The 24,768-nt window shown below is 53.8% G+C and overlaps 1 protein-coding gene, 1 long non-coding RNA gene and 1 other non-coding gene across 5 annotated transcripts in view; 2 read left to right on the top strand and 1 right to left on the bottom strand.

Annotated features, from left to right (window-relative positions):
• Window positions 1-14,902, bottom strand: part of CCM2 (CCM2 scaffold protein) — a 47,668-nt gene extending 32,766 nt beyond the window's left edge. The window contains exon 1 of one of the 3 annotated variants that reach the window (XM_028108953.2): window positions 14,807-14,902. In XM_028108953.2, the coding sequence (XP_027964754.1) occupies window positions 14,807-14,836 (30 nt within the window). In that variant the 5' untranslated portion in view covers window positions 14,837-14,902. The remainder of the gene's footprint in view (window positions 1-14,806) is intronic. The other 2 variants (XM_028108950.2, XM_028108954.2) reach the window with 2 other exon arrangements.
• Window positions 14,903-21,544: 6,642 nt separating this feature from the next.
• On the top strand, window positions 21,545-23,880 carry LOC148162483 (uncharacterized). Its single transcript, XR_015766716.1, has 5 exons — window positions 21,545-21,796; window positions 22,712-22,868; window positions 23,173-23,256; window positions 23,503-23,637; window positions 23,760-23,880. It is a non-coding gene; the product is annotated as an uncharacterized LOC148162483 (long non-coding RNA).
• LOC114213717 (small nucleolar RNA SNORA9) lies at window positions 22,012-22,143 on the top strand. Its single transcript, XR_003610259.1, has one exon. It is a non-coding gene; the product is annotated as a small nucleolar RNA SNORA9 (small nucleolar RNA).
• Window positions 23,881-24,768: the final 888 nt, after the last annotated feature.

Here is a 24,768-nt window from a genome sequence, read left to right as displayed (position 1 = left end):
GGCAGAGTCTAAGGCCCACTGGGAGCCATCGGGACAGCACCGCGGAAAGCCCAGCACATGCAAGCCCCACAGCCACCACCAAGAGAGGACGCCCAACACCTCACAACCTCTCGGGACACGCTGTGTCCACATCTGGGCGTTCGGCTACCTCCTCCCAGGGCGGCCAAATGCCTGCAGACACCTCTACAGAAGGACGTCAGGCAGCACTGAGGCTGAGCCCCTGCTACCGCCTGGTGCAGCCGCCAGGAGCTCTGGCAACAGCCCTGCAGCCCAGGCCTCCCCAGCACCTACCTTCTTCCAACCTTCTGACCCAAGAGCTTGCCCCGCTAGCGTCCCCCGTCGCTTTGAGCCAAACACACAGAAACCAACAGGGAGAGCAAGCTGAGGGGAAGGAGCACCCACAGAGGGAATGGGAAGGGGGAGGCGTGCCTATGCAGGGAATGCAGTGAGAGGAGAGCCCACACAGGCAACGGGGCGAGGGACAGGAGCTCCCACAGAATAAAAGGCAGCGGTGGTGGGCGCCGGGGTGGCTCAGCTGGTTGGGCGACCGCCTTCGGCTCAGGTCGGGATCCTGGGGTCCCGGCATCGAGTCCCGCATCGGGCTCCTGCTCGGCGTGGAGTCTGCTTCTCCCTCGGACCCTCCCCCGTCATGCTCTCTCTCTCTCATTCTCTCTCTCAAATAAATAAATAAAAATCTTAAAAAAAAAAAAAGCAGTGGCCATTTTACCCGCATTCTGACGAGGCCCCCAACCCCATGCCCGTAAGTGAAACCCGCCCCAGCCATGCCCAGCAGGAGAGGGAAAGGGCACCCCCCGAGGGACAAAGCCAGCCGCTTCCCTAAACGGGGCTGGGCACAGCGGAGGGCGCCCCTGCTCCCGCACGCACACCGCGGGCTCGGGAGGGCCGCGACCCCGACGAGCGCCACCCTGTCCGCCACCCTGTCCGCATCAGCGGACGGCGCCATCCCTGGAGGCCACGCCCAAGGGCGGGGCCACGCAGGCTCCTCCCCGCGGCACGTGACCGCCTAGCCACGCAGCCCGCGCACGCGCCCGGACCCGAAGCGCACGCGCCCGGACCCGAAGCCCCCGCAGGCGAGGCCGAGAGCATCAGCGCCGGGGTCAGGACCAACAGGAAAGCCCTTGAAAACCCGCCGCCCCCCAGCGAGCGGGCAGTGAGGAGTGTGAAGCCACCGAGCAGCTGCCAAGAGCGAGGGGCGGGCAGCCCACACGCCGCCGGCTTCCGCAGCGCCTGGCGCCCGCATTCATTCCGCTGGGGCACGGGAGCTCCTGGTGCCACTCCTGCAACTCTTAGGTGTAAAAAAAAAGGCACGAAAACAACACACGCTTTACAAGACTGCAAACAGAAGGACCCGCATTATACAGGTTAGGACGTTTGCCAATGAAGGCCAGGTGTGAAAGAACGCAGAGAAAAGGAGCAGTCCCGTAGATGAAAAAACAAACGGAAGACCCATCAGGGGCGCCCCTCCTCCTGTGGCCAAGACCCAGCCCCGGAGGAAGAGGGAGGTGAGGCCGTGCTGTGCCACCACTGACTGGGGAGACAAGGCAGGCCGGTCGTCCAGGACCCCGAAAAAAGGTCACATCGCGCCCCTCCCAAAACGCTGTGGCTCCGGGGAGCCAAGCACAAGTTTCTTACGGCACGCAGGATCCCGACATGTGCAAAGAGCTCTGGAAATGAGGGTTCCCACGCAGGGAACTCTGGGAGATTCATGGATGGGGCATGTGTTCTCTGCATATATACCAGGTGACACCAGTGACAGGGCTTTCTGCCCCTGGTAATTACAGCAAAGTTCCAGCTCTAGGAATAAACTTACAAGAGCCCTCTATGTAGACACACAAGGGTCACCCCAGAAATAGGGGCGACCAGATGTCTCTGTGTAACAGGCACTGAAACACAGCAGAATCTTTTTAAGGGATATCCACAACCAGTTACCCTGACTCTTCGACTTCCTTCCAGGATAAATCTGTTCCTGATCCTTACCTCGGGGGTGTGCTCAGTCACTCTCTCTCTCCCGGCGCCAGATGTAGCTACAGAAATCTGTGCTGGCCAACAAGGAGCAGCCCAGCAGAGGGAGCCAGGGAGGGCCCTACTTCTCCAGCAACAGAACCACATGACAGAGTTCCCGCGACAAGGGGGTGGGCCCTTCAGAGAATCCACTCACTCTGCACAGTGCACATCCTGACCCACCACCCTGTGCTCCTTCTTACAGCACTCAGGTCTCTATCTTGTGGCACTAAGAGCCCCCCCAAAGATGGCGAAGGAGTCTCAGGAAGGCAGCAACAATTCCCCAGAAAGCACTGTACCCACTGGGCATTAAACAAGTGTCAAATAAATGAAGCCAAGGAAGTAAAACTGTGTACGTGCACAGAAAAGTAGACACACCTAGGAAAGTGATCTGAAAAGCTCTAATAGTTATTCCTAGCAGACAGGATTTTTCCCCCTTTTTTCTTGAAAATATTTTGCTATTTTTCTGAGCTATAAATGTATTTTTTCGTAAGAAAAGATGTTAGGTTCATTTTGGAAAGTAAAACCCAAAATTATTAGCAAATACCATTTTCATCTATCGGCTTGGCAAGTATTCAACAGTCTGGTGATGTGTCATGTGAGCAAGGATATTTGAAAGCACGCATTCTGATAGGTTGATGTTAAGAATAAAAACCGGTACTATATGGGGAACAATTTTTCAGTATGTACTAAAATTACAAATGTACATAAAGCTTCCTAGCAATTGCATTTTCAGGACTTAATCCTATAGATAAACGTACACACGTGAAAGGTTAGTAGACGGCTCATCTCTGCATTTTGTGTTAGAGCAAAATGGCAATGTAAAATTCTATAAACAGACTACTGTTGAAATGAATTGCATTAATCCATAAGGGAAAATGCCACTGAGCCCCAATGAGGAATAAAGAAACGACATATGTATAGTGCAAGATCTCAAAAAAAAAAAAAATCGTCAAGAATAACCCCAAAGAGGTCCCTAGTCCCCTAATAGAAGTAACACCCCCACAGCAATGAGCACATCTACAGTCAGATCTTGGTTTCTAGATACCATTTCCACTGAAAGCAACCAGGCTCCTCCGATAAATGTCTGGTTCCGGCGGGCCAGGGCAGGAAAGTAGCAGAATAGCCTAGAACATCTTGTAGCAAACATAAGCGAGAGCTCAAAGAATACTGGGGACTAGTCAAAAGTCACCGGCCACACACCAACGTGAATACACTTAACATGACTGAACGGCACACTTAAAAGTGGTTAAGATGGTAAATGGTAGGTTATGGGTTTTTGACCAGAATTAAAAATAAAAAGACATCAGAGCCTGCCTACAATGGCTCCTACTGGTTGAGTTTGGGACAATTTGAGCTTCAAAGTTAATAATAATGGTAAAAAATTATAGTAAAAGAACTTTAAAATGCAAAAACCTAGGGGTGCGTGGGTGGCTCAGATGGTTAAGCGTCTGCCTTCAACTCAGGTCATGATCTCAGGGTCCTGGGATCGAGCCCCGCGTTGGGCTCTCCGCTCAGCAGGGAATCTGTTTCTCCTTCTCCCTCTGCCCCTTCCCCCATTCATTCTCTCTCTCTCTCTCTCTCCCTAATTAATTAATTAAAATAAATAAATGCAGAAACCTGGTTGGGGCACCTGGGTGGTACAGCTGGTTGAGCATCTGACTCTTGATTTCAGCTCAGGTCATGATCTCAGGGTCATGGGATCAAGCCCCAGGTCAGGCTCTGTGCCCAGCATGGAGTCGGCTTGAGACTCTCCCTCTGCCCCTCCACCCTGCATGCTCGAGCGTTCTCTGTGTGTGTGTCTCTCTCTCAAATAGATAATAAATCTTTTTTAAAAAATGTAGAAACCTGGCAAGTGATGAGTCAGCATCACCAGAAATGGAGCAAATCAACATCAATCAGCAAGTTTCGATGGGGTCCGTGAATCAGATGGCAATAAAGGATTGATGTGATTTTCCTGATTGGATGGTCTTACTGAGGTGGGATAGTCCTTGTACCGAGAAAACACACACTGAAGGATGAAGGGTCATGGGGCATCGTGTCTGCAATTGCTTTTCTTTTTTTTTTTAAGATTTTTATTTACTTGAGAGAGAGAGAGAGAGCATGAGCAGGGGGAGGGAGAGGGAGAAACAGACTCCCCGCTGAGCAGAGAACCTGACTCGGGGCTTGATCCCAAGACCCCCGGTTCATAACCCGAGCTGAAGGCAGATGCTTAACCAACTGAGCCACCCAGGCGCCCCATGCAATTGCTTCTTAAATAGCTTAGAAATGTTAACAATTGGGGGATCTGGGTAAAAGGTAACTGGGTACTCTGTGTACTATTTATCCAACTTCTTTGTAAACTTAAAATTATTTCAATATAAAAAGGTAAAAATTCAAGGGTCTACAGCAAAAATAATAATGTTGGCTTTATTACATGTACAGGAATAAAATGTCAAAAGTTCTGCAAAGACAGGAGGCAGCATCCATGGACCACTACTGCTGACAGGCTCTTGCAGCAGATGAGAAAGAGCATGACAGTGATTCATGGCTGCCTGTGACAAGTTATGGGTGCGTCCTGCAACCTGCGCAGTGGTTAGCAACATGACGGAACCCTACAAGCACTCGACCCAAAAGAAGACAGACGAAGGAGGAATAAAGCACAAAAGAGAAGCAGAAAACAAACAGGGAAGCGGCAAACACAAGCCTCTCCATAATTACATTAAATGTGAAGGCAGAACCAAAAGGTACCAGGTGTCAGACTAGATTAAAGGTATAACAAGGGGCGCCCAGGGGGCTCAGTCAACTGAGCGTCCAACACTTGGTTTCGGCTCAGGTCATGATCTCAGGGTCGTGGGATCGAGCTCTGCGCTGAGCAGGGGAATCTGCTTGAGATTCCCTCTCCCTCTTCCTCTGCCCCTCCCCACCATGCACACACGTTTGCGCTCTCTCTCTCTCAAATAAATATAACTTTTTTAAAAAAAAGTATAACAATTACATAAGCAACATGCTGATTACAGAAGATGCCATCCCAAGCTACAGACACACTGAGGCACACCATGCTGACATGCAACATAAGGAAGCTGGTGCGCTTTAGAACATGAGAAGTGTATTGATGGGGCTGTCAAATTCCACATTGCGAATGACCATTAGGAGACCACCATTTGTTGAGTCTGGATATAGGACCAAGAATAATCCACCATTGGGGCACCTGGGTGGCTCAGCTGGTTGGGCGTCTGCCTTCGGCTCAAGTCATGATCTCAGGGTCCTGGCATCGAGTCCGGCGTCGGGCTCCCTGCTCAGTGGGGAGTCTGCTTCTCCCTCTCCCTCTGCTGCTCACCCCCCCACACACTCATTCCCTCCCTCTCTCTCTCAAATAAATAAATAAAGTCTTAAAAAAAAAAAAAAAAGAATAATCCACCACTGCAGCACCTGGCTGGCTCAGTTGGTAAAGCACACAACTCTTGATCTCGGGGTTGTGAGTTCAAGCCCCACACTGGGTGTGGAGCCCAATCAAAAACGGACAAACTAAATAAATAAAGCAATGATTTTTTTTAAAGATTTTATTTACTTATTTGACAGAGAGAGACACAGCGAGAGAGGGAACACAAGCAGGGGGAGCGGGAGAGGGAGAAGCAGGCTTCCCGCTGAGCAGGGAGCCCAATGCAGGGCTGGATCCCAGGACCTGAGATCACAACCTGAGCCGAAGGCAGACGGCCAACAACTGAGCCACCCAGGCGCCCCTAAAGCAATGATTTAAAAAAAGGATGAAAAAAATTTAAAAATGTAAAAAGGAAAAAAAGATTAAAAAAAAGAATAATCTACCATTATCTTTAAAGACTATGAAAATGCTTCTCCCTTTTCCAGCTACGTGGCTGTGTGAGGCCAGATTTTTCTTCATACATTTCAACCAAAACAACACAGAATACCTACAGAAGCAGGTATGACATCCTCACTGTCTTCTATTCACCTAGACAATAAAGAGAGTTTCAAACCATTAAAAAAAAAAAAAAAGCAAGCGAGGTGGTGTGGTTATATTAACATCAGCCCAAGTAGAACTCGAAATAAGAAACATTACCACAAATAAAGATGGTCACTTCACAATGAAATGGCTCATTTCAATGAGACATAATGATCCTAAATGTGTACGTACTTAAGGACAAATTACTTGAAGCCCAAACGCACAGAACTACAAGGAGAAACAAATCCAAAACAACAACTGGAGATGTGATCCCCCACCCTCCCAGTCACTGATAAAATTAGTAGACAAAAATTCCACATGGAACAGTTTGGTGGTGTCTTATAAAGTTCAATACATAGCTACCACGTAAATGACAATTCAATTATTAGGTATTTACCCGAAAGAAATGGCCACATATGTCCATGCAATGACCCATTCACCAATGTTCAGTTTTTCATGAGATTACAAGACCCAAAAGAACCCAATGGCCAACAACAGATGAGCAGGTAACAGGTCGTGGTGTAGACATACAGTAGACTGTTACTCGACATCACGGGTGAATCCCAGAACCACCGCGTGAGTAAAGGGTTCCCTGTACAAAAGGATATGTACAGCCTGGGGGCGCCTGGGGGGCTCAGTTGGTTCAACGTCTGCCTTCGACTCAGGTCATGATCTCGGGGTCCTGGGACTGAGCCCCGCATCGGGCTCCCTGTTCAGCGGGGGAGTCTGCTTCTCCCTCTCCCTCTGCCCTGTTCGTGCTCACTCCCTCAAATAAATAAATGAAATCTTAAAAAAAGAAAAGAATATGTACTGCCTGATTCCATGTGTGTGACGTTCTCGAACAGAAACCAATCCCAACAGGCCCATCTAGAGTGTCAACCATCGAAGCAGCGGCTGCCTCGGGGGAGGAGGAGGCGTCCTAGGAGGCATGAGGGACTGAGTGAGGCAACAGTCTAGTTCTTGGCAGGGCTTTGGGTTGCACAGGTGTACACACTTGTCAGAGTTTAGCTAATGTACTTTTAAGATGCATACGTTTCAGTGTATATAAATTTTACAGCAAAAGAAAACTGTAAACAATACTGCACTCCTGCTATGGAGAGGCATGCTGAAATATCCAGATTGCAGTGGAACGGTGTCTATAATTTACCCTGAAACGCATCAGAGAGGCTGGGCGAGTTTTCAGATGCGTTCAGAGATAGACAGGTAGGTGTGCACAGGGAATGTTAATGGTAGAATCTAGGTGGTGGGTGGACAGGGATTTGCTGTAAAATCCTTTCAACTCTGCTGGATCCAAGGATGTTCATAATCAAATGCTGGGGGGTGGACTGCACACTCTTCTTCCAAGGAGGGGGCTGAAGATTCAATCCTGGGGGGAGAGGAGCCTTCTTTTTTTATATATAGATATTATTTCTTTATTTGACAGAGAGAGAGCACAAGCAGGGGGAGCGGCAGAGGGAGAAGCAGGCTCCCCACGGAGCAGGGAGCCCGATGTGGGGCTCGATCCCAGGACCCCGGGATCACGACCTGAGCACAAGTCAGATGCTTCGCTGACTGAGCCACCCAGGGGTCCCTGAGAGGAGGCCTAACAGGGCCTGACATGGGTCTGACCTCCACGTATGAAGGGCAGATCGGCTTCAGCTACTGTCACATGGCAGAATGCACACCGGTGACAACTGCTGACAGGGACATGTCTCCTGGCAATGAGACCTGGGACATTCGCTGACATGGGACCCCGGTAGGATGACAGACCTGACATGTAGGTCTGTCCGAGCATTAGACCCATAAACTGCGTCCGCGCCAGGCTGACAGCAAGGGAGCCTGGAATGTTCTAGGGCACACAGGACTGCAGAGTTAGTGGTAAGGACACACAGAAGGCATAGTGGATCATGGGTCCAACAGTGTGGGGAACTGTAAAGAGTCCAAGAAGGATGTGCCTTTCTTCCCCGAGTCACGAGAGGCAGCAGGTGAATCAGTGGGTCCCGCATGAGGGGGTGCTCCACTGCAAGGACAGGAGGCTCAGCCCGGCCACGCTGACCAGGCTCGCTTTCAGAGTTCATTGATCCTTCCCACCTCCCAGGTTACAAGATACCCACCATCCTAAGCCTCGGACAAAAGCCTAAATCCCAACATCCTGCTGCACTTAGTGAAGGGGATTATTTCCACTGCACGCATCCAACGCCCACAATCAAATGCCCTAATTCTTGGCACAAGCCCGGCAAAAAAACGGCTACTATTCATTCAGGCACACTTCGGAGGAAAAAGAGTAACATTTCTGGCGCTGGCACAGAGCTAAGGGGAAAATTTCCTTCCTATTTCTAACCTGACAAATCCAAACCTAAACTCCCTGCGTAACCGTGAAAAGTGAGCTGCAGGAGGAGAGCGAGCTCGGCGGCGGGAAGGACCGGCACTGGCCGCGGGGCAGGACACACACGCTCGGCCCGCTCCCCCGCTGCAGACAGGGTGCCGAGGTGCGGAGCCCGTCCACACAGCCCGTCACGGGCCACGCGTGTGTGGTCTGCAGGCCGCAGAGCACCGCGCAGGTCATCCTGCGACGCTGAGTAGCCTGTCTGTGTGTCAGGTAGAGACCAGGGGCTCAGAACCTCTGGGTCCGACTGAGACCAATTCCCCCCAACATGGTCCTCACACACGCCTCCTGCCACGTCTCCCTGATCTCCAGGGTTTGCTTCCAAATAACCTTAGTCTGCTTCAACAAAGCACCGGACCGGGGGCTCACACATCTCTTCTCTCTCAGTCCTGGACACCCCAGATCCGGGCACAGCAGGGACGGTCCCTCCCGAGGCCTCTCCTGGGCGTGCAGACGGCCGTCTCCTCCCCGGGTCCTCGCGGGCTCGTCCCTCCGTGCGCGTCTGCGTCCTGACGCCTGCGCCCTCTTCTGATGAGGACCCCAGTGACACCGGAGTAGAGCCCACCCTGGTGACCTCGTTTTACCTCAATCACCTCTTTAAAGCCCCATCCCCGAGTACAGTCCCGTTCTGAGGTCCCGGGGGTCAGGAGTCCACCCCGTGGATTGGAGGGGAAAACGGTTCAGCCCAGAGCACCTGGGGCGCAGGGGTGGATGAGAAACAAGCTGCTGGCACAGCAGTGATGTCTCAGGTTGGGGCACAGGAGCTTTATTACAGGATCTTCTCTACGCTTGTACTTGATGCCTTCACAACAAAAAGGGTTGCTGATTTGCTCTCATCAAAGCACGCTTTCTCTAAAGTTCCTCTCGTGGGTCCTCTGAGGCCCACTTCCAGCTCTGTGACCACAGAGCTCATCTGTGTCCCTGGCATCTGGTCCTGGCGCTGTTAGAGGGAGAGACAAACACCCCCAGCAGCTTCCATGGCACCCAGGACCAACCCCCACCTCCACCGGGCGCGGAGCCCTCCCAGCACGTCTCCCGCTTCTGAACGTCATGCACACGGGCCCCGCGCAGGATGCGCTGACGCCCACCGCATCCCCTTCTCCCACGCTGTGTGGGCACTTGCTCTCCAAACAGGACGCGGCAGCCTCAGCCCTGCTCTTTGAAAGGAGCAAAGCATGTCCTAGGAGCTCAGATAAAGGAACAGGAGGATTTTGTGCTGTCAGATCTGCAGGACTTGGCTGTTGACTCTCACCAGAGAGCGGGGATGAGACGGGCTGGCGGTGCTGCCGACAGAAAGGAAGACACGGGAGACCCACAGTGACCACAGTCACTGAGCCCATCGCCATGGAAGGCACTTGTCCCCGACCTCGCGGGCACAATGCTGACAGCCCCCCTCGCTTCAGAGCGGCCCCCTCGGCGGTACCATTGCTGAAAGAAATGTGTTCCTCTCCAGGGTGTTCCCCCAAACGATGCTCCAAGCAGTAATAGAGAAGCCCCATGAGGTTCGGGCCACTGCCATGGCCAGGGGTCACGGGGTCTGAAGGCGGCAGCGACTCTATGGTTCCTTACATTGAAAATGGATAAATACCAGGTACTATGTAAGCGGTAACTCTCCAAATCAGAGCGAAACGAGCCTCGCGATTACTGGCCTCCACCGGCCCTACGGTCTCTGCCAGGCACGTCTTGTCCCCATCTGCCCGCCTCCCAGCTCGGGGCCGCCACGTGGTCACCCAAGTCACTGTGAAACCTATCCAAGAGGAAAGATAAAACAAGGCACAGACCCCAAAGTCCCTTTGTTAACCCGTGTTACGGCTGTGACACATCGAGACTGGCAGTTGTTTAATGGGAAAACCAGAAAAGAACAGAGTGAAAAACTCATAATGCATTGCTTATCTGAAGTACCATCTCTTTAAATTCTCATTTCAGCTACACACACACACACACACACGTCGGTGGAGAAGGCTGGCTGACAGCTGGAGACACAAAGGTATAAAGACACTGATCCAGCCGAGCCCCCAGTTCCTCACAGACACTGCCTCGGGGATGGTCCAGCAGCTACAGGAGCTGATGATTCAGGGCCCATAACCTGGGGGACCGCTTTCTCCCCACTTTTTATATGAAAACTCAAAAATTCACACAAGTAGGGCGCCTGGGTGGCTCAGTCGGTTGAGCGACTGCCTTCGGCTCAGGTGATGATCCTGGAGTCCACGGATGGAGTCCCGCATCGGGCTCCCTGCTCGGCGGGGGGTCTGCTTCTCCCTCTGACCCTCCCCCCTCTCGTGTGCTCTCTGTCTTTCTTTCTCTCAAATAAATAAAATCTTTAAAAAAAATTCACACAAGTAAACAGAATAATGGATGAGAAACACCCACGACCACAGCATTCAGCTATCTCCTCTCTGTTGTGTTTCCAGTCTAAGTAAAGCCAATCTCAGGAATCCCGCGATTTTACCCATAAATAGCTCAGCGTGTATGTCTATCAGCTCAGAGCTCGACCAGACGTAATACAGACAGTTATCTAACAAGATTAGTAACTCCCTGCTATTACTTAACATCCAGCCCTACATTTCCAGGGTACCTTATAACCTTTCTTTTTTTCCATTTACAGAATGCACAATAAAGTAACCTAACATAAAAATATTTAGCCATTCAGGTTGAAAGCATGGCTGCCAGAGGTGTGACCAGCAGTAGAAGCCGGGACCCGAACAGCATAGAGACCTGGTGGTGACCTCCCACAGGCTGGGGTCCTCATCCGATCAAGCATACGATCCAACTCACGCGTACACCTAAGTTCCTCACAAAAAAGAATTACATCCTGGCAGAACAGTGTCAGAACTCATGGAACTCGAGTCCATTTTATAAGGAGGCAGCCTTATTCTCCAAACCCCAAATCAGGACTTGTGGTCTGAAAGATATCAGTCACTCTGGGGACATGTGGGTGGGAGAGTGACCCCCCAGTGGTCATTCCTACTCCCCAGGCCCCAGGCCCCTAGCAGCCTGTGCACTTCTTGGTCCACACACGAATCCCCCAGATGTACCAGGACCTCCTCATTTCCTGACCGGCTCCTCCCACATCCCCATCAGGCAGGACTTTCCAAGGGATATTAGAAGGGCTCAGGTCACCCTAAACCTATGTGCCAGGGTAGCCTAGGAAAGGACAGGGCTGAGGGCGCCTGGGTGGCTCAGTTGGCTAAGCATCCGACTCCTGATTTCGGCTCAGGTCATGATCTCAGGGTGGTGATAGAGCCCTGTGTAGGGCTCTGTGCTGGGCATGGAGTCAGCTTAAGATTCTCTCTCCCTCTTTTTTCTTCTCCCCACCCCACCCAAAAGAAAGAAAAGAAAAGAAAGGAAAAAAAGAAAGAAAGGAAGAAAGAAAGAAAGAAAAAGGAAAAGAAAGAAAGAAAGAAAGAAAAAGGCAGCGCTGTACCTGGGGCCACTTTATATGAAACCCACTCTGTTCTACTTACTCTCTGGCAACTCACTGACTCCTATGCTAAGGAAATAAATAGGCCACATTAGAACAAACCTGAAAAACTGCTTGACAAAACACCAGGACAAGTGTCTGAAGACCTGAAAAAGCCTACCAATCCACATTTTTAAAGGTTAAATCTGGGGGCACCTGGCTTGCTCGGTAGGTACAGCATGTGACTCTTGATCTCGGGGTCATGAGTTCAAGCCGCATGATAGGCCTAGAGCTTACTTTAAAAAAACTAAAATTAAAATTAAAAATAAAGGTTAAATCTGCAATTTTGAGGGAGCTAACTTGAAGAGAGAATATGTCCAAACTGTACTCTCTTTTTTTTTTTTTTAAAGATTTTATTTATTTGAGGGGCGCCTGGGTGGCTCAGTTGTTAAGCATCTGCCTTCGGCTCAGGTCATGGTCCCAGGGTCCTGGGATCAAGCCCGGCGTCGGGCTCCCTGCTCTACGGGAAGCCTGCTTCTCCCTCTCCCACTCCCCCTGCTTGTGTTCCCTCTCTTGCTGTGTTTCTCTCAAGTCAAATAAATAAATAAAATCTTAAAAAAAACAATTTTATTTATTTGACAGAGAAAGAGCACAAGCAGGGGGAGCAGCATGCAGAAGGAGAAGCAGGCTCCCCGCTGAGCAGGGAGCACGATGCGGGGCTGGATCCCAGGACCCCGGGATCATGACCTCAGCCAAAGGCAGTCGCTTAACCAACTGAGCCACCCAGGTTCTCCCAAACTGTACTTTCATAAAACTATTAGGTCATTACTTTTGCTATTTTAGCTCGAATTTGGATATAACTTTTAAAATAGATTAATCTGGTTAATTGACCATAATGAGAACAATGTAAGCACCAAATTTCATGAGTTGCAGGTGACCTCACATGGAATGGAGAAGCAGAGCAGACAGGCTCTGCCTGCTTGAGATTGGCAGATTGCAAGAGGGAAAGTGTGCTAAATTGTGGCCTGGATAGGAATTCACACTCCAGAGCTGTCCACGGGCCTGCCTATGGGAAAATGACCTAGGGCAGGGGCAGAATACAGAGAAAGCACAGAGCTCCTGGCTTAGGCTACTATGTAACAAGTGATTATGTTCTCTAACAGACACAATGAAATTCATCATTAACCTTCTCTAGGCCTAAATATTTTTTTAAGTTTGTTTGTTTGTTTATTATTTATTTATTTATTATTTATTTATTTATTTGACAGAGACACAGGAAGAGAGGGAACACAAGCAGGGGGAGTGGGAGAGGGAGAAGCAGGCTTCCCGCTGAGCAGGGAGCCCGATGCGGGGCTGGATCCCAGGACCCTGGGACCATGACCTGAGCCGAAGGCAGACGCTTAACGACTGAGCCACCCACGCGCCCCTCTAGGCCTAAATCTTAACACTGCCCCCAACTAAAAAATTCTTGAGTTTTACTGGCTTCTCACTTCTATTTCAGGAATGTCTCACTGACTGTCTCTCCCAACACTGCTGAATACTCTTGATTCTACCAAACCTCGTAAAGGGCTCTGAAAGAAGTCAGTCTATCCCATGCTCTCCATCACAGATAGGTTAGCATCCATCCAAAGGGAGTGACCCTCCTCAGCCAGCACCGTCCGGCCTGAGTGTGGAAGACGCTTCGAGGCCAAGAATGGTGATCTGCTGGGCCAGGACTATCAGTGGCAGCCAAGAGCACTGGGGACAGGCGCTCCTGTGCGGGTCCGGGCCCACCTGCCTGCCTGCCTGTAACAGGGAAGGATGCAATGGACTGACTTTCTTCTGGAGCCTTCTACCGGCTGTGGCAGAAACATTAAACTCAGCTCTCCCCCTTTAGGGTGGGCAGCATCCCTCTGCAGTCTAGCGCTTGGGGGCTGAATCACTTTCTCGGGCTGTTTTCCAGACTTAGGTAACTGCAACTGTACCACACTTTAATTAGACGCGCGTTCCCGACATAACACAACAAGGAGGAAAGAAAGTGAGAGAAAAAGCACCACACGATCCCCTGAGGACCACCGGGCCACACCGGATTTCAAATACAACCTTTCAAAAATGGGGCACCTTGTGAAACAAGGGGATGAGTCAACTGAAGGGCACAGCTGGCTCCAGAGGACCTACCAAAGTCTGTCTGAAACTTGCACACAAAAGTGCACACTGGCGAAATCCAGCACCTTATAAATCCTCTACCCGAAAAAGAGAAATTTCATTGAAACGCGTTTTCCATTTTAATGGCAGCTTAGCTATTATAGTCTCCTGAAAATGAGAGTCTCTTTATCAGCTACTCTAGCCTATAATTAAAGCCACATTCTTAAAACTACATAAACTAAGGAGCCTCTTGAACTATGTCCGAAATCCAACTGCCAAACGTAACGTCACTGAAATCGCTCAGCGAGAATTAGGTACCGCAAAACTGAGCCCGTGAACGGGCTGGACCGTGAGGCACAGCTCTTGTTTTCACTTGGTATCACGAAACTGAAGTCAACTAAGCAGCAAATGTTCCTGCGTTAAGCTGCCGCCCCATTGTCTCTAAGACACCGGCCCTGGAAAACTTTCTGGCCCCTCAGCGGGGCCAGCTCCTCTGCAGCCCCTGCTCACCGACCCGCGGGCATGGCCATGTGCAAAGCCGGGGTTTGGGGGACTCACTGACCGGAAGGGGCGGAAAGGCGTGGCCCTTCCTCCCCCGCCGCGCGGGCCGGGCGGAGGACCACCTAAGCCCATTGTCCAGGGGCTCGTCTCCCACCCCATCCGCGGACACCGACTCTCGCGGCCCAGTGCCGGGCCCGACCGCGCGCCGTGCACCGGGGAACCCCGGCCTGCCGGCCACGCTCTCCCCCAACAGTGTGCGCCCCCCCGACCTCTCCACGCCTGACCTCAAATCAGACCTCCCTCCGTGGGACCGCCCCGCGCCCCACGCCGGCTGCCGCAGGGCGGCCCCGAGGGACCCTCCCAGTCCACCCCCGGCGCCGGCCCCTCCGCCCCGCTCTGGGGTCCAGCCCGCCCCCCGCCCGGCCCTCGGGAGCACGCGCCCGCGCACGCTCACCTTCTTGCCCTTCTTGCCCTCCTCCTCCATGTCGCCGCGAGCGGCCCCCGCGGCCCGGCCCGCCCCGGGAGCCCCGCGCCGCCCGTGGCCGCTACATGCTCGCCCGGCCCCGCGGCCGCCACCGCCGCCGCCGCCGCCGCCGCCGCCGCTCCTGCGCCTCCCGCCCGCGCGGCCGCACTCTCCGGCCGCGGCCGCCAGGGGACGTCCGCGCCCCGCACCCCGCACCCCGCACTTCCGGGCCGAGGCGCGGCCCCGCCCCGCGCCCCGCCCTGCGTCCCGCCCCCACCCCTCAGGGCCGCCGGGAACGCGCCCGCCTTGCCCCGCCCCCTCACGGCCGCGGGAGCGCGCCTGTTGCGCCCCAATCCTGCCCGACGCCCTTCAGGGAGGGCGAGAGCGCGCCTGCCCCGCCCCCGGGCCGTCCCCTGCCCCTCAGGGCCATAGGAGCGACTCCAACTTTTCAATTCTGCCGCCATCTTTAGGGCGGCCAACTTCCCGGCCTGCCTCGCGCTCGGGAGGGCCACGCTCAGGCCGGTAGGAAACGGGGGGAGGGGCCAGCCAGAAGGTGGGGGGCGTGGCCTGTGGGAGGGGAGGGGGCCAGTGGGAGGGGCGGGACTCGCGGGCAGGGCTGTGGGTACGGTGAGGGCGTGGCTGGTGGGGAGGGGAGGGCTGGAAGGCGGGGCCTGCGGGAAGGGGCGTGACTAGCAGGGAGGAAGGGCGGGGCCGGCAGCGAGGTAGAGGACAGGAAGGGAGAAGAGGCCGGGCTGGTGGGAGGAACGGGACTATCGGGAAGGGGCGGGGCCGGTGGGTAGGGGAGGGCGGGGCTGGCAGGAAGGTGAGGGAGGGTCTGTGGGGAAGGGCCCAGGCCGGCAGGAAAGTGGGGACGGGAAGGGGAAGGGGGCAGGGCTGGCAGGAAGGGGAGGGCGGAGCCTTTGAGATGCGGCGGGGCCAGAGAGGAGACGAGGGCCCGGCGGGGTGGGACGGGTCCTGCAGGAAGGTGAGGACCGGATGAGGATGGGGGCGGGGCCGGCAGGAAGGTGAGGGCGGGGCCTGCATATTGGTGGGCAGGGCCGATGGAAGAGGGGCTCTGGGGCGTGGCCAGTGGGTGGGGCGGGGCCTGCGGGGCGAAGCCGCTTCCTTTCTCTTTCTCAGTTTGCCCCTTGATTCCTGGGGTCTCAGTGAAGCCCCTTCTGAGACTTCCTCCTCTCCAACGCCTGTGTTACTCAAACTCTGAGGAAGGAGGAAAGGCAGTGACAAGCAACGCCTGGGCTCTGTCTGAACAAAACGTAGCACCTTAACAGTGACCGGGATAGCGGCCCCGCCTTTTACAGCTGAGGCTAGACAGTCTGGCGGGTTGCCTGCCACCCTGCGGGTTGGAGTCAGCAGCAGCAGGCCACGGTTTTGCCACTAAGCCAAGCTGCCAGTAAGAACCTTGCAGCGTAGCTGGTATGTGAACGGATACTCGTCTCGACTTACGTTTTAAAGTGTTGGCTCCTGTGCCGGTGGTGAGTGTATTACCTCTAGCTCCGTGCGCACTCATTTCCTGCTCTGCCTGATGGAGCCAGGCCCTCTGAGCTTTCCTCCCTCGCCAGGTGGCCCGCGGTCCCAGAGCTGTGCAAAAGGAACCGCTCGGAGGCAGTGCAGGAGGAGAGGGCTTTGCTGCCCGGCTCCAGGGAGTTCCCTTGGCAGGCACCTGCACAATCTCGTATTCGTCAGAGTTTTCTTTCCTTTTACTGGCCAATCCCTTGTTACCCCAACCCCCTAGTATACTTAACAATTCTTTATATTCAACCTTTCCTGTACCCTGTTTCTGTCTCCTGGTTGGACGCTATTTGATAGTCTCAAGCACCCCCAAAGGTATTCCAGCCCCTTTGGCACATAAAGCAGAGGTGGGGGGAATTATCTTCCACTCTACCGACTGCACTCATTTAGCATCAACATCCCTGCACACAAACGAGGTAGTGCATCTGGTATTTAGTCTCCCACCACAGCACGAAGGCCTGATAGTCCGGGTCTCCCACTCATGTACATACTTCTCACTCGTCAGTGCAGCCAAGAACACTACTAACTCCTCTTAGCCTGTGTTTTAGGAAAAACCCACTCTCCTCCTGTGTCTCCTTTCCTCTTACATGGCTAGCACTCCCTCAACACTTCCGACACCAGATGTGTGAGGGTTTCCCCCACACCAAGCAATTCTGTGACATCAGCTGTGTGTCCCACACTTAACTCACTCTGGCACCATCTACCCAGAGATGGCATTGGATCCCAATGGTTGAGGGCTCAGTCCCACAAGAACCCCCCCCCCCACACACACACACACACTTCAGATGCCTACAGCAAGTCCAAGTTGTTACCTGTGCTTCGAAGTAATTGGCTATGAATCGGGGTTCCCATGATCCTCCCTTGGGTTCAATGAACCTGCTAGAGCAGCTCACAGAACTCGGGAGAAGAGTTTACTGTTTACAGATTTATTATAAAAGAACATGATAAAGGGTACAGGGAAACATCCTGATGGAAGAGATGCTGAGGACAACGTGTAGGGAAGGGCACATAGAGCTTCCATGCCCCTCGGGGTACGCTAGTCTCCCAGTACCTCCACGTGCTTGCCAAACCAGGAGCTCTTTGCACCCCCATACTATTGGGGATATAACGAGCACCAACCAAATGAAAACAAGCAAAGGCTATTTGTCCCGAGCCTGCTATAATGAGGGAGTCACTGCCTCCCTTGGTTTGGCAGAGGCCCAAAGGCAGGCAGGAATGGGGAGAGATTCATGGCAGAAAAAGGGGGACTCAGGGGTGCCCTGATGGGGGCTGTGGGTCTGAGGGAGCTAGAGGTAGGCTGAGTAGACGTAGGGCATCCCATGTGTTTATTGTTCTCTGAGTTGGAACAGGCAACAAAAGTAGGTAAGGTGTCAATTGTTGACCGAATGCTGGTACATCTGGCTTATTTGGATTGTGATGGGGTGTTGTGTGGCTTCCTGGTCGTCACTAGACACAGCGGTCTGAATTCCAGCAGTTGGCTTCCTGGGCAGGCTTTTGTGGAGGTGGGTTTGGTTTCTGGGCAAGCCACAGCAGGTCATGGGCCTATTTCTATAAATGGTCTGGCCACTGTCCAGGTGTATATTCAGTTTCTCAGAACGGACACTGATGAGGCAGCTGCAGTGTTAATGGAAAACATTTCTCCTAAGGTCACACCTCAGCTGTAAAGTGTCCTGAGGGCCTCCTCCTTCTTGCCAGAGCCTCCTCTGTGGCCCCACATCATGAACAAAAATGACTGGTACTGGGGCGCCTGGGTGGCTCAGTCAGTTGAGCATCTGACTCTTGGTTTCAGCTCACATCATGATCTCAGGGTCATGAGATCGAGCCCTGCAACAGGTTCCAAGCTCAGCGGGAGTCTGCCTTGAGAGTGTCTCTCCCTCTGCCCTTCCCCCAAAAAAGACTGAGACCCAGTTACTAAGTTGTCTGTACTTCATGACAGCAAGAATCTAAAGATGACCCTTATTTCTCCTCAGAATTATTCAGTGCAGGGGTGCCTGGGGGGCTCAGTCAGTTAAGTGTCTGCCTTCAGTTCAGGTCATGATCTCAGGGTCCTGGGATCGAGTCCGCATTGGGCTCCCTGCTCAGTGGGGAGCCTGCTTTCCCCTCTGCCTGCCGCTCCCTCCCCCCCCCCCGCTTGTGTGCGCTCTCTCTCTTTCTGACAAATAAAAAGATGAAATCTTTTTTAAAAATAATCTTTAAAAAAAAGAATTATTCAGTGCAATCCCAAATCTTACAAAATTCCCTTTCTACTCTCACGATGAGACACATCCCAGATTTCTCTAGGGTTCACTCTTTGCAGCAGGTTAATAAACCACACTTTGTTGGATGCCTGGTTCGTCCCTGGTGAACCTAGCTGTTGGTTTTTTTCACCCAGCTCAAGTATCACCTCTTCCACTAAATCTTTGGATACAATTTTTCCCTCCTCCAGTCCCAGAGCACTTTCTTTGCATGTCCTGATGCTAGAGTTTACCATGTTAGGACATTTTCTCTACTAGACTGTAAGGTCTTTTAGAGACTGTGTGGGATTCCTCTTTGTGTCCAAGAAGTTCTAGCGAGACAAATGACACGCACCTGACCAGACTAAGATGGGAGGGCACTGAGGTTACCTAGACAGGGTCTCACACAGATGCCTTCCCACTAGACTCGAGTTTTCAAGAAAGCCCTGAACAACTGAAGATTTATCCTCAATTGGCCTGCTCAAAGGTAGTTTTCCCCAACTCACATCTTGGCTAGATTCCAACTAATTGGTGTGGGGTTTGTTGTTGTTGTTTGTTTTTAGTGAATCTTTTCCCTGTTCCCAAGGCTGGGAAGTCTTTAGTGTTTTCTTTCTTGTCCCTCTCGCCCATCCACTATCTCCCTCATGAGAACAAAATAGCTAGCAAATAACTAACTAGATGTCTCTGAGTTGTTGGGGTTTTTTAAGATTTTATTTATTTATTTGAGAGAGAGAGACAGATAGTGACCGAGATAGCAAGAGAGAGCATAAGCAGGGGAGGAGAGGGAGAAGCAGCTTCCCACCGAGCAGGGAGCCAGATGTGGGGCTCGATCCCAGGACCCTGAGATCATGACCGAGCAGAAGGCAGATGCTTAACGACTGAGCCACCCAGGCGCCCCAGAAGAGCTTTTTTCTAAAATGATAATAAAATTCATTAGAGATGGGAAGATGCTCCATGGAAATTTTTTTCCAAGTAATAAGAAAGGGTGCCAAAATATCAAAAACCACATAATCAAAGCTCTGTTGCATTGTACAGGGAGGCTGCCTGAGACTGACACAGAGACAGACCTCTCAGCAGTTCTTAACTATCAGACCATTGGAAAGAACTTTCTCCAAATCCACATCTCAAAAGAATAACTCCATCATTCTCCCAAGCTAACTGGGATATATGCCTGAAAAGAATATTAGCAACTTGGCTCTGGAAGAATACATAGTTACAGCCAAGGAAACGCCAAAGTACAGCTCGTAGGGTCTCCCACAGGAGGGCCACACAGTGTGGCTGTGCTTCTGAGGAGGCATTATAATCTAGAGCTGGTTTGGTCCTTTATCATGCACAGGCCTGGAAACTAGAAGTTACAAATTCATTGAGAATTCACTCGAAGTGTTTGAAGAAATTCTTTTCTTCATTAAGCAAGTCAACCCGTTGGATATATCATGGACACAGCATGGTATGAAGTGCGGCATGGCATGTGTCAAAAAACAACTCGGGGGCGCCTGGATGCTCAGTCGTTAAGTGGCTGCCTTCGGCTCAGGTCGTGATCCCAGGGTCCTGGGAGCGAGACCCGCATCCGGCTCCCTGCTCAGCGGGAAGCCTGCTTCTCCCTCTCTCACTCCCCCTGCTTGTGTTCCCTCTCTCACTATGTCTCTCTCTGTCAAATAAATGAATATCTTTGAAAAAGAAAAAAGCTCCTCTCTTCCAGTCTTGGGGGAGCCCAATTTTGGGGGTCACACATATACACCCTTACAGCCATATCCTGGCCTTCCATAATCCATAACCATGTGCCTCCCTGGTTCTCTTTGATTATCTCATGGCAGAGCGTCGGAAGACAAACAGCACTGAAGTCAGCTAGAACAACCTGCACCAAGCCCTAGCCTTGTTAACCTCTTTGGCTGAATGTTATTTTCCATGTTAGCAATCTGGAAGTAATATTCCTGCCCGGTCTCAAGAGATTTAATAAAATATGTAATGGGATTTGTATACTCTAAAATGCTTGAATGAATTTAGCGAGTGCAAAATGAGTTTCAGGTACTGCTCGGCTTCTTTACCTACAGAACAAAGTTCTCGCCTTCCTAGCCTGATATTTAAGCCCCCTGAGTGTGTAGTCCTTGCCCATCTCTCCTCTCGCTTCACTGAATCTCCAACAAGCTGCACCCTTTCCAGTTTCAGTACCTTCCCTTGTGCGTTCCTCCGCCGGTGGGGGCGGGGGGGGGAGAGTCGAATTATAACCCAAATCTCCTCCCAACCCAGACGACCTCTCCACAAAGGCAGAAAAAAAGATACTTGTTTTGTTTTGTTTTTAAGATTTTATTTATTTGAGAGAGAGAATGAGAGAGAGAGAGCACATGAGAGGGGGGAGGGTCAGAGGGAGAAGCAGACTCCCCGCGGAGCAGGGAGCCCGACGCGAGACTCCATCCGTGGACTCCAGGATCATGACCCGAGCCGAAGGCAGTCGCTTAGCCAACTGAGCCAGCCAGGCGCCCCAAGAAGATACTTGTATTAAACCAGAAAGCGATGCGCATTCCGCGCAACCCGCCAAAGGGATGCGAGGGCAGAGCGCAACCTCGCTGTCCTACGGGGCTCGACGAACCCAGCCCCGCGGACGGCGGGGGGCCCTTAACCAGCCGGGACACGGGGCGCCAGCAGGGCCGCCAGGGACGCGCACTCGTCCGCAGACAGCAGTGCAGCGGAAGCACTGGCGGCTTGCGCCCCGATGTGAACGCGGCAGCCGGCTCTCCGACCGGCCCCCCCGCAGCCGTTAGGGGACTTCCGCCCGCGCCCTCCCTGCGGTCGCACGCGCGCCCGGCGCTCGCGTGACGTCACTGCGGCCGGCTTCCGGGGGGCTGCGTGATGACGCAGCGCGCGGGTGTGCGGGGGCGCTCCATGTGTCTCCGGCGGCAGGCAACTTCGGGGCGGCGCGGGCATCCGATGCCATCCGAGGTCGTCGGGGTTCCAGGCGGCGCCCGCCCCCGGCTGAGACCGGGTGAGCTCCGGCCGGGGTGCGGGCCGCGGCGGGGCGCCGGCCGAGCTTCCGAGGGATGGGGTCGCGGCTGCCGCCGGGGGCGTGAACCCGGGGTCGGCCGACCGCGGCGTGCGCTGACCGCCTGTCCCCCCTCGCGGCGGTGCCCGGTCCCCTGCTGTCGCGGGAAGCTCTTGCGGAGCCCGCCCGGCCTGCGGCTGCGGAGTGTGAGCGGAGCGGCGGCCTCGGTGCCAGGAAGACTGCAGGGAGAGGCCGCTCTGGGTAATGGCTGGGCGTACGGGTACCCCGTGGGCTTGCGATTTGAGGGGCTTTTGCTCCCGGGTGTCGGGGTCGCAGGGGCACCGCGGAAGGGCGCTGCTGCCGCCCGGCCCGCTCGCTAGGGCTGCCCGACCTGGAGCCCCGATCCTGCCCCGCGACCACTTCCCCGCTCAGCCCCCAGTACCGAGTGTACCGCTCTGTGCCCGGGGCCACGTGGGCCGCAAGCCTCCAGCGTGCTTGGGTCTGGGGTGACCCTGTGCATTCCTACAGTGCTTGCCAGAGCATCCTGAAACGGTTTGAGGCCTTGCCCTGCTCCATCCAGAGCAAGGTTATAGAAATTTCAGACAGGTGTCCGTGTCTGGTGTGGTGGCCACGTGCCACATATTGTTAGATAAAGCTAAATAGGCGTTTAAGTTCCGTTTCTTACTGCCAGTACTAGCATCGCAGGTGCTCACGAGTTCTAAGCAGGGCTGCCGGAGGGGAGTGGCTCTCGGCAGAGGAAGACACTCCTGCTTGTGTCATATCTCCTAAACCTTAATTCTTTGCTCAGCTCGGATTTTTGAGCACCACGGTGAGGTGGTTTCTGTCCAGTACAGAACAGGGGCCCATGCCCGGGGTAGCCCAGCCAGAAAGTCGCAGGTCATGATGGAATGCCAGGCCTCTCCAGGCCCACCGTTGTGCTCCTTTACAGATTCCTGACCAGGATGGAGCAGTGGAATCTGGAAGCGGGTGGGAAGCATAGGTGGGAGGAGGCTGCCCTTGCGTCCCTGCCTGGGTTTGAGCGCCGCTGGGTGTGGTCGGGGTGGGCCAGGATCCTCATGTCAAGGCCACGTAGCTCTTGGCTCCTCTGGGTGGCCGGTCACGCCACATCTCTGTCGCAGTCGAGGCTTCTGGCAAACTTGGGGTCTGCCTCTTCAGTCCAGGTGCAGACGCTGAACACACCGGCCTGTGAGCTGCATTCGGGAGACGCTCCCTGAGGCTCCTGTGTCTGCAGTCCTGGGAGCAAGGCGTTGGCTGAACTTTGGCCCATCTTTTCAAGGATGTTGGAGTAGCAGACAGCCTGGGGATGGACGAGGTAGTGCCTCCCTCCAGAGCAGGCCTGCTCTCTACTGGGAGAGGTCCGGCTTTCTGGTACCGCACGGCCACCACATGTGCTGGGTGCCCCCTGGCTCCCCTGTGTCACCCTGTGGGAAGAATCAACTGTCTTTGTGTCTAATCAGAGAGCCTCACGTGTCCTACCAGCATCCCTGAAACTTGGGGGGGGGTACCTTGTCAGCGGGGGGGGGGGGCAGGGTATACATCAGACCCTTCTCCATTTCTGAACGGCAACCCCCCAGCATAGGACACGTGGTGTCTGCCCTCCCCCACTGTTTCAGCAGCAGGAATCCCCAGGGGCCAGAGCCTGGAGAGCACCAAGAGGTGGCCTGGTCCGCGTCTGCGGGGCTGATCTGGGGTCTGCAGCAGTAAGTATGCTGCAGAGGCCTGTCTTCTGTTCGTTTCCATGAGCCCCCGCCCCCCAGAAGAATTTCAAAACCCTCGACTGGCTCTGGCCTTCCCATGTCAAGTCAGGTGATTGAGTCCCAGAGAGGTTCATTGCCTTCAAGCTCATGAGACTTTTTGCATAGCCGCGGTCTAGTACCTGGACTCCTGGGGCCCTGATTCTGTGGCCCAGCATTGGTGGATTCTGTGGTTTTGGCTTGATTTCACAGCTCGCCTCCAAGCTGTTTCCACGTGCCTCCTCGTGCCTGAGGAAGTGGACCCTGGGATGTGGCCTGCACACGGACATGACCTGTGAGGGTGCAGCTGGGTTTGAGCGGCTGTCGGGCCCCCTTCTGTCTAAGCAGGTATGCGTCCTCACTGGCTCCCATTCAGGGAGGAGAGGGGGGTTTCCGGTTCGGGCCCAGACTGGGGAGTGGGCAGCTCAGGGCCTGGTGTGCACATCTGACTGACGTTTCTCTGCCCCCAGGTTTGGGTGCCACACTGCTCCCGAAACGAGGATTTTTGCTCTGCGTCGGGGCCCAGGCCCCTCTGACCTGTGCAGGAAACAAGGGGTGATTAATAAACAGTCTTTTCAGCGTGTGCTGCGACCAACTTGTCTCCTTTCCGTGTGCTAGATACAAGGAGCGGGAGCCCTGGCTGTGAAGGGAGTGGTGGCCAAACTCCTTCAGCCCCGAGGTGTCTCCTTGCTTGATGCCCGGGTCTTTGCAGAGTGCCAAGTGGGTGATGGGCTACCAACTCCTGCCATCGGGAGCTTGCCCTGGGGATCCTGGATGGGTTCTGCTGCCTTGACAGGCTCGTCTGCCTCCTGTCCTCCCTAGTGTGGGTCAGACTTGGGAGCGAGGCTCATCTTCACATGTGGGCACACAGAAGTGTGTCCATGTGGGAGTGATGCACATGCTCGGTTGGCTTCGTTTGAAAAGTAACACATCCAGGCGCAGCCGGACACTTTTACGTTCGGTTTGTTCCTGATGTCATGGCAGCTGCACCCCCCGACACACATACACACACCCGGATGGGCAGAGTGGGAGGTGGCCTCTGAGGTGCCCTGCGGGGGTCCTTCCCTGTAGCAGCCTGCAGTTCTGCATGTCCTGAGATGAGCTGGACCTGAGTCTTCAGTGAGCCGGGGAACTGGAGGGGGCTTGGCATCAGCAGGGGCCAGGGTGGGGTCCCCAGCAGCCCCCTGCCCTCCTGCTTGGTGCCCCAACTGAAATCCTCCAAGGGGTTTGTCCAGCCCAAGAGGAGGGGAGACAGACCAGGAAGGGAAAAGACATGCGATGTCCTCCTAGCCTTGGGACAAAGGAGGCATGGGCCTTAAGTCCTTGCTGCAGACTCCGCAGTTAGGCTCAAGGTCACGGTGGCAGGGTCTAAAGCCCAACAGCAAGCTCCGCCCAGGGGCCAGATCCCCAACCTCAAAACGGTCTTGACATTTCTACCAGGAAAAACCCAAAACTATCCAGTGACGTGAAAATCGTATC

This window comes from Eumetopias jubatus, unplaced genomic scaffold, assembly GCF_037043125.1.
Source record: "Eumetopias jubatus isolate StellerSeaLion01/CBP00866 unplaced genomic scaffold, mEumJub1_p1.0 scaffold_14, whole genome shotgun sequence".
NCBI lineage: Eukaryota > Metazoa > Chordata > Mammalia > Carnivora > Otariidae > Eumetopias > Eumetopias jubatus.
This window is presented reverse-complemented; position numbering and strand designations above follow the sequence as displayed.